At 60.2% G+C, this 9,087-nt stretch overlaps 1 protein-coding gene and 1 long non-coding RNA gene across 2 annotated transcripts; one reads left to right on the forward strand and one right to left on the reverse strand.

Moving 5' to 3' along the window:
• Nucleotides 1-450: 450 nt before the first annotated feature.
• FOXD2 (forkhead box D2) lies at nt 451-3,588 on the reverse strand. Its single transcript, XM_051999759.1, has 2 exons — nt 1,303-3,588; nt 451-902 (listed from the first exon to the last, which is right to left on the reverse strand). Exon 1 carries the CDS (start codon nt 3,584-3,586, stop codon nt 2,018-2,020), a length of 1,569 nt encoding a protein of 522 aa, XP_051855719.1. The 5' UTR covers nt 3,587-3,588; the 3' UTR covers nt 451-902; nt 1,303-2,017.
• Nucleotides 3,589-3,600: 12 nt separating this feature from the next.
• Nucleotides 3,601-6,737, forward strand: LOC127563355 (uncharacterized). The gene is made up of 4 exons (XR_007953950.1): nt 3,601-3,697; nt 4,286-4,557; nt 5,697-5,777; nt 6,155-6,737. It is a non-coding gene; the product is annotated as an uncharacterized LOC127563355 (long non-coding RNA).
• Nucleotides 6,738-9,087: the final 2,350 nt, after the last annotated feature.

Raw genomic sequence — 9,087 nt, forward strand, 5'->3', positions numbered from 1 at the left:
CGAAGACATGGAACTGAAACTCATTCTCACTAGATCACAGTATTTGGAACTGAAAGATCTTTAGAGGCCATCCTCTTTTACAAATTAGGAAAACGACTCCAATGCCCAAGACCTACACCATTCGTTACTCCCCGAGTTCAACTCAAGACAAGTCAGCTGTGGCCCCCCAACCGCGATAGCCTGGGTGACCGACTGGCAGCTCTCAATTGAGGTTCCTGGGTGCCACTGCTCAGCTCTGGGAGTTTGATTCCGAGAGATGAGCGATTCCGACCGTTAAAAAAATAAATAAATAAATCCTTCCTCCCCACTCCACCTCGTGCCCGCCAACCTCAGCAGCCTTAATAGGGCTCACTGGGCCCGACCGAACTCCCTCCTGCAACGCTAGCTCAGACGCGGGCCTGAGGCGGAGCCTCCCCGGGCCCAGGGACAGAGGGAGACAGATGCCATAGCTTCAGTGAAATCCACAAACATTTATTCTTTGACACCAATTGGGGCAGGGGCAGGAGCAGGAATGGAAGGGCGAGGCCGGCAGGAAAGTGGGAGAGGGGAATAGGGCCGCGCGGAGGAATGGGGCGAGTTGCAGAGGTTCCCTTTGCTTCCACGGAAAACCATCCGAAAGGGGTCACAGAACCACCCAGTCTATCACTGCCCAGGTCTCCCCTCTCGTGGACCGTGCCCGTAGCAAAAGAGCCCCAGGCCCGAGCCCCTGGAGAGATCCCACGGGGGAGGGCAGGCCAGCTCTGAACTATTTACAAGTACCTTCCAGGGGCCGGGGAGGGATTCCAGCGGGAGGTCCGGGACCGGATGGGGGGCACGAAGGCTCTAGGCCTCGCTCCCCGCCTCCCACAAACAGGGGAGAAAAGAGATCTCCGTGCCTTTCGCTTCTCGAAATTCTTTTGCTTCTGGAGAAAATAAATAGGGCGGCATTGGGTGACCAGCAAAAGGAGCTCGTGGAGAAGAGGGAGAGAGATGGACAGGGAGTATTTAAGGTTGAGATGCCTGGGAGGCACCGGGCTGGGAGGAGAAAAAGCTGAAAAGCCTAACTCTCTTTCCTCAGCAAAGGGGTGGGTCGCTTGTAAAAATGGATGCCGGAATTATCGGGGGCCTGGCACCCCAGCCCTTAGCTTTGTTCGCGTAGACGCTGCTTCACGTTGGGGTGGGGATAGGTTGGGAGGGAGTCCTAAGGGACTGAAAATCGACAAATTCTCTGCTGCCCCCACTGAAGTGGAGCCTCGATTTCCCTGGGCTGAGTGGTAGGGGGCGGCGGGGAGAAGGAGGTAAGTACACAAGACATAGACTTACGTTTCTTTTAAAGGGAAACCCGGAGAAAACTCCGACCTCAGAGCTGGGGAAAAGGGAGTGGAAAGTGGGGGGTTTGGAATTCTCACCGCCTGGTGGAGGCCGCGTCCGACCGGCCACTGTGGGAAGCAGAGAGCAGGCAATTATCCGGGGTCCCATCCATCGGAAGCGGGCAAGCCAGATCCAAGGGGGGAAGCTCACTAACCAAAAGCCCTCTTCCCGTCGTCCCTCCCCGCCACCACCACCCCTCCCCCCACAGGGTTTTCCGGTTGGCACGAAAAAATCCGGATCTTTGCCTTTGCTCCCCAGCTCCGCGATCAGAGAAGGCCGTCTGGCTGCGGCCCGAGGCCTGGGACCCGGGACCCGGATCTCCGGTCATCGCTCGGTTCTAAAGAGATACAATTGGAAAGGCTCCGGTCTCAGGCCGACGCGGTCCTCAGCCCTTGTCCTCCTCGGGCCACAGAGAGACCCACGCGGACGCTTATAAATACGCGGCCAACCCGCGGGGAGGCACAGGTCGAGGAGAGTGACGGGGGCATTGACGCTGCTTCGGAGACACTCTCACTCCCCACAGCAAGTCTTCCTCCCTTCGGCCCCCGTGGAGCCAGGTCGGGCGAGTGAGGGAACGGGCCAGGGGAGAAGGGGACGCGAAGAGTTCCCAGTGTCTTTGGAAAGTTCGGTCCCCTCAGTTTCTCCCGGCGCGGAATCCTTAGACTGTTCAGAAGTGGCAGCCACTCAGGCTGGGGATCTTGCTGGCGAAGTTAGGGCCCGACTGCAGCAGCGCGTCCCCGGGGTGCGAGAGGCGAATGTGGGCCGGCACCGGCGTCAGCGCGGGCGCGGGCAGCACTGCCAGCACCTGGGCTTGGCCCCCGCTCGGAGCAGTAGCGTACGGAGACGAAGGCGACCCTCTCCCGGCGCCCGTTCCGCCTCCGCCGCCTCCGCCGCCCGATCCGGGACCCGGGCCCGCCGGGGGCGCAGCGCCCCCGATGATATGGTCTATGGAGAATGAAGGCCGCCCCCCGGGCCCGGGCCCGCTCCCAGACCCCGAGCCCCCGCCGCCTCCCCCACTGTCCGCCTTCAGGCTGTGTAGCAGAGCCGCGGCCGCCGCGGCCGCAGGCAAGCTGGCCGCCGTGCCCGCAGCCGGGGGGCTCAGCTGCGCGGGATAGAAGGCCTTCCGGCAGCCCAACTCGGCTCCCAGGAAGGAGGGCAGGCCGGCCGGAGTCGCGGCGAAGAGCGAGGCGGCAGCCGTCGGGGGACCTGGGGCTGGGGCCGGGGCCGGGGCCGCTTGAGCCTGCACCGGCGGCGGCGGAGGCGGGGGAGGCGCAGGTGGGGGTGCAGCCAGAGGGCACGGGGCGGCGGCGGCGGCCGCCGCGGCAAAGGAGAAGGCGGCGGGGTGGCCGGGGTGCGGGGCTGGGTGTGGGTGTGGGGGCTGCGGAGGACCAGCGTGGTGTGCGTGGTACCCGGGCAGCGGCAGCCCATAGCTGTAGCCGTAGGCTCCGTAGGCAGCGAAGCTGGGGAGGAAGGCTCCGGGGTCCCCTCCACGCAACAGCAGCTCCGGGTGCGGATGGGCGTGCGGGTGGTGCGCGTGGGTGTGCGTGGGCGGCAGCGGCTGCCGCTTGAAGCGCTTCCTCCGCCGCAGAAAGCTGCCGTTGTCAAACATGTCGGCGGACTCGGGGTCCAGCGTCCAGTAGTTGCCCTTGCCCGGATTGCCCGGCTCCCGGGGGATCTTGACGAAGCAGTCGTTGAGCGAGAGGTTGTGGCGGATGCTGTTCTGCCAGGCGGGGAACTTCTCCCGATAGTAGGGGAAGCGGCCGCTGATGAACTCGCAGATCTCGCTCAGCGTCAGCCGCTTCTTGGGGCTCTGAAGTATGGCCATAGTGATGAGCGCGATGTACGAGTAGGGCGGCTTCACTAGGGGGTTCTTGCCAGCCCCCGACGGCGTCTTGTCGCCGCCGGCCGCTGCTCCCCTGGGGGGTACGGGGGGCTCCCCGCCCGGGCTGGGCTCCGCTCCCCCCTTGGGCCCGGCCCCCCGAGGGGTGGGCGGCGGGAGGAGCCGAGGCTCGCCGTCCGAGGACTCACCTTCCTCCTCTTCCTCCTCCTCGTCCCCTTCCTCCTCGTCCGGCCCGTACTTGCACGCGTCCCGGGGGGTGGCGGCGGCGCTGAGCAACGGGTCGCCTCCTCCTCCGCCCCCGCCGCCCACCACGTCGATGTCCCCCTCGGCCTCGGACAGCACTGCCGGAGAGCTCTCGGAGGACATGATCTCGCAGCAGCAGCCGCCTAGGGTCATGGTGGTGGCCGCCGCCGCCGCCTAGTCCTGGGCGGGCGGCTCTGAGACCCGCGCTCCGAGCGTTCCTCCGCCGCCGCTGTCTCTGTTCCGGCTCCGGCTCACTGGGTCTTGGTGCGTGTGTGTTTTGCGCGCGGGGAGGAGAAGGGAGGGGAGGAGTGGGGGGGAGGTGGACCAGTCGGGGGTGAGCACAGAGAGTGGGGGGTGTCCCCCAGCTAGGAAGCGTCCCCTGGTGGCCGAGAGCTGCACTTCTCCCCAACCGCGTGCGCCCAGACTCCCTTCGAGAAGTCCTAGAGCTAGGGGCAAGAAGTGTGTGGGAAGTGTAGGGGGTGTGAGGGGATTAGTCACTTTCTTCCACCTCCTCCCCCTATTGGGCGGGGGGAGGTTGGTGGTCTTTGCTGTTGGAAGGGGGCTTGGAAATGTCTTCTCCCCCCCTTCCCGCTTCCTAAGGCGGAAGAGCCGAGGGCTCCATAGGGAGGGTGAGGGGGTGGGGAAAGCGAGGGGCGGGGAGGGAAGGAAGGACGGATGAAGAGAGGAAGAGGAGGAGGGCAGCTACTCCTGCCGACTCCGGGCACTAACTAGTAGCCACTATGGCTAAGGAGGCGAACTCTGAGGGCCTTTATACTTGGGGGGGGAGGGAGGGGGAAGCTGGAGTATCACGTGGCGTTGCTGACTGTTGGCCGGGTCCCCACCACACCCCAGGACCAGCAGGGATTCCTCGCTCTGCTCCCCACCGATCACTCGCCTCCGCTCCCCTCCAGGCGGCTTTCTCCCGCAAGGGCCGCAGCAGGGCAGCACGAACAGACAGACCGCTGGCTAGCCGGACGAACGTCTGCTAGCGCGAGCGCCCAGAGCTTCTTTCTGCAGGGGAGTTTCCTCCCGAAGGTTTGGGCGCCGCACCCAGAAGCCATCGTCACCCGGGAGTCGCAGCCGTCCGAGCCTCCGGAGCGGGAGTCGCCAGCCTAGGCCCAGAGGTAGTGAAGGGGACTGACTGCTCCAGCCCCGCAGCTGACTCTCGGGGCTAACTCTGCGCGGGTACTTGCACTAAGCCTTTGCTGTCCCTCAGTCGGCTCCCTTCTTTCTGCCCCCTTCCCCTTCCGGAACCCTCAGCGACCAGCCCTGAACGCTAAGGGGCCTCAGGATGTTCTCTCTGAGCTTCCCTCCTGAGTGAGGAGGTCCCTGGGCCAGGCAGGGATCGTGCCCTGCCGAGGTCTGAGAGCGCTCAGTTGTCTGGCTCTCTGGAGCTCTGGAGCTCTGGAGCTCTGACCGCGTCTCATTGTCTCTTTTTAACTCTCCCTCTCCGTCTGGCTTTTTTCCCTGCCTGGCTCCTCCTCCTTCTCCTCCTCCTCCTCTTCTTCCTCCTCCTCCTCCTCCTCCTCCTCCTCCTCCTCCTCCTCCTCCTCCTCCTCCTCTCCTCCTTCTCCTCCTTCTCTCCTCCTCCTCCTCTTCTTCTTTCTCCTCCTCCTCTTCCTCCTTCTCCTCCTCCTCCTTTTCCTCCTCCTCCTGCTCTCTTTCTCCTCATTTCTTGATCTCTCTCTCTCTCTCTCTCTCTCTCTCTCTCTTCCTCCTGCCCCTCCCACCGGAGCCTCTCAGATTCTCAGTGTCCTGGGACCTGCGTTCCCGGCCAAGAAACAAGTAGCACCCTTTGTCTCTAAGCGTCCCATTGACCAAACCAGCCAAACCAGGAGCGGGGTGGCCCTGGAGACTGGCTTGGGTGGGAGGCCACTGGTGTTTGTTCCTCTAGGGCATCTTGCCGGCCCCGGGGCGCACCCACAAAGAGGTGAACAGGAGCGTAGCCTCCTATTAATGGCCTTCCCGTGCGGACTATAATCCAGATCAAAACGAATGACCTCATTCTGGTCTGGCCCGGCCACCCGAAGGATCCTCACCCCAGCCCCGTCCAGCTCTTCCGTCCTCCCGCTAATGGTTCTTCCACCCGAGGTGGAGGCCGGGCACTGACCTAGAAACTACTAGCTCCTGGTGTGGCTGGCCCTACCGCCCTGCCCCTGCGGCTCTGGAACCCGACTCCATTGAATCCGGGTTCCCCCGGGCAATGCGATCCCTGGGATTCCTCCAGCCAACCCCCCGTCCCCGTTACGGTTCTCTCCGCCAGGGAAGTGGGAAGAGCTCTGGCTTAGAAATCAGAAGACCCAGATTCGAAACCGACTGTATCACGGGCATCGTGGGATCCTGGGTAAGCCCCTTCCTTTCTTTGGGCTCAGTTTCTTGATTTATAAAATGAAGGGCTTCGGACTCCAAGGTCTTTCCCAGACCGGACAAGAATATTTAGGAGGTGTTGGCTAGGATTGAAGGGAGGGGCCGTGCTTTCTCCTCCCTCCCCCCCAATTCCAGATTTGTATCCTGGCAAAGGCTGATGGGGGGTGCACTACTTCTCGATTATTTCCTGGCAAAAGGCAGTACCGATTCTTTCCCTTCGTCCCATTTCGACCCCCTCCAGGGATGAGGCGGACTATTACTGAGGGACAGATAGAGGCTGCCAGATTCCCCTCCACACACAGTCCTGAACAGCCACACGCTAATCCAGGCTCTCTCCTTTTTTCTTGGGCTCAGACTGGCGCCACCCCTCTGGTGCCCTTTCCTTCCTAGGGGCGCCTTCCTAGAAGCTGTAAGAGACTTAAAGGACCATCTGGTCCCACGTCCTCATTTCGAAGAGAAGGAAAAGGAGGTTCATACAGGAAGGGTTTTGCCCCCAGGTCCCGCAGCTGATTAAATAGAAGCTCGAGGGTCCCTTTCCTCGGACCCCACATCATCCGGGGATTCGTAAAAACACCGAGTTCTCAAACGGAAGGCCAAAGATGAAGGGGCGTCGCGGGGGCCAAAAGTGCTCTCTTCCCTAGGTCCCCAAGGGTCCATTTTTCATAAGGAAAGTCAGCTCCACCTGTTCTTAACAGCCTCAAAAAGTTCTCTCCGTCCTCTGGGCCACGCCCCTCTTGCTTTCCTCCATCCCACCTCTCCCACTTCGCTCCTGGCTCTCGCGTTGGGACCCTCAGATCAGTCCCCTCCTTAGCCTGGGAAAGGAGGCTCAACAAGGCGCTTCCCTTCCACACCTCCCCAACCGAAGAGCCAGCTGCTAATTCTCTCTGGCGCTTACCTCTCTCCACCTCTGTCTCTCAAATACAAATCTTGACACAGTCATCGCTAACTAGCATATATTTATTTGTTTGTTTGTTTACTTATTTATTTATGTATATATTTACAAACTGGCATATACGTACATAAAAATTCACATAAACATTCGTGCTTAAGCCGAAATACAGATAATGCTGTAACGTTATCAGCCTCATACAGTGGTACACACACACACGGGCTGCCTGCTCAGACACATTCAGGAAGAATCGCACCCACAGAAACCCTCTGGCAGACACACCCAAACCTTCCGGGTTCACACTCAATTCTGTTCACAACTGGGTCAGGTGGGCCAGTAGGATACCTGGTGGCCCGTGGAGACTCCCCCTCCGAGATTACCGGGCCAACCTCGGCCTAGGCCTCCCATCCCACGTTCTCCCGTTTCCTACGTTCAGAACGTGAAACAGCATTGTGGAAGCTGTCCGGAGTAGGCCGGACTGGACCGGAGAACAGGTGTGTGCATGTGCTATGCAAAGCCCCGGCACTAATGGTAGCCTCCGGGTATGGCAGCTGCGGGCCACGGGGCAGCTTGCCATGGGAGGACCCCGGAAGAGCACCCGCAACCTTCAGGAGGAGCCCGCTCACCGTCCCAGCTGGCCTTAGGGCTGGCGGAGTAGGGCCGTGGCCACGGTGGTGCTAGCAGGGAGGTGGGCCTGAGCTCTGACCAGCTGCCTGCCGGGAAAGATGGAATCCCTTACTCTGATTAATGCCTTGTGAAAGTCAGGAGAGGAACTGCTTGCGATAGTGGCCGAGGATAGTCCCGGAGCCCTACACTCACTCTCTGCCCGCCCTCTTATCCTACGCCTCAGGCTCTTTAGGGACGGTCAGGCTGGGTGTGAGAGCGAGTGTGAGTGTGAGTGTGTGTGAGAGTGTAAGGGGTGTGTGTGTGTGTGTGTGTGTGTGTGTGTGTGTGTGTGTGTGTGTAGCTGGCTGGCTTTGCCTCTTTCTGTTTCTATCTCTGTCTCTCAGTCTGGTTCTCTTCTTCTCCCGTAGTCCTTTGCTCTCTGCTCAATGGTTCTGCCCAGGTCCCTTTGATTCTTCCCTCCTCTCCAGGAAAAGAGGTGCAATTCTCGTTCCTCGCTGCTCAAACTTACTTTATTTGACTCAAATGGAAAGTGTGTGTGTGTGTGTGTGTGTGTGTGTGTGTGAGAGAGAGAGAGAGAGAGAGAGAGAGAGAGAGAGAGAGAGAGAGAGAGAGAGAGCGGATATGTGTGTAGCAGGAGAGCCCTTTATGAATTTGGTGAGAACCTCACTCGAATGTCCTGCAAGCGACACCCACACATCAATAAACACCCCTTCTGCCCAATCTAGTCGTCCTGTCTCCTGGTTTCTAGTCTCAGTCCGCAGCAGCCTCCCTGTCTTCACAAGCAGAATGAAGAATTGTATCAACCTTGACTAAAATCTAAAACGTTTCCTGATAATTGAGGTCAAGCTGTTGGAGGAACAAGGAAAAGAATCACACACACACACACACACACACACACACACACACACACACACAACTTCAGTCATAACTAAGTGCGGGAGGGCAATTCTTGATCCGCCTCCCAGTCTTTAGAATAAAAACAACAAAGCGCTTTGCCTCGACTGCGTCTACACAGGAAGGAATTAAACGGTTTTCAGACCTTTCCCCTTGTCCCCAAAAAGACAAAGCTAGGGAGTGGGGAGCTACGTTTCGATCGTATGCCTTTTTAGTCTTTCAACCGGTTCCACTGCGATTACTGAGCCGACCCAAAGACTCTTGGGCCAAGACTGGGGGGGTGGGGAGAAACTGAGCCCCACTCCCGCTGTCCCCAGCCAATAGAGGGTCTCCGGGAGCTCGAGCTGGCGAGCTCTAGAGCCGACGAAGAAAGAGGAGGGAAGAGGAGGAAAGGAGAGGGGAGGTGTCTCCCGCCCCCTCCTCCCTCCCTGGCCCCCTTCCCTCCCCGGTCCCCTCCTCCTCCCCCGCTTTGATTCCCTGAAATAACAGCCGTGCGGCCCATAAAACGAAAGTGTCTGAAAGAATCCGGGGCGGAGCAGCTGCGGGCGCCCAGCGGACCACACACGCGCATTCACACACATACACACACACATCGCACACATAAACACACACTCTCCCAAAGATTCACACATGCACTCAGACCGAGGAGCGCATACGTAGCCAGACATATACGCACACATGTATACAAGCACACCCCCGCACGCCCCCGGCCCCTTGGAAGAGCGAGGGAGTTCTTGGAAAAGGTCCGCGAGGAGAGGGGCTCGGAGGGGAGATGGGAGAGCAGAGACCCCGAGGACGGCCTGCCAAGCCCGGGGGAGCGCGGACTGCTGCTGGGTCAGAGTTGGTCCGCGGTCCGGAACCCGGGCTCTCCGCCCTA

The sequence above is a fragment of the Antechinus flavipes genome, chromosome 4, assembly GCF_016432865.1.
Source record: "Antechinus flavipes isolate AdamAnt ecotype Samford, QLD, Australia chromosome 4, AdamAnt_v2, whole genome shotgun sequence".
NCBI lineage: Eukaryota > Metazoa > Chordata > Mammalia > Dasyuromorphia > Dasyuridae > Antechinus > Antechinus flavipes.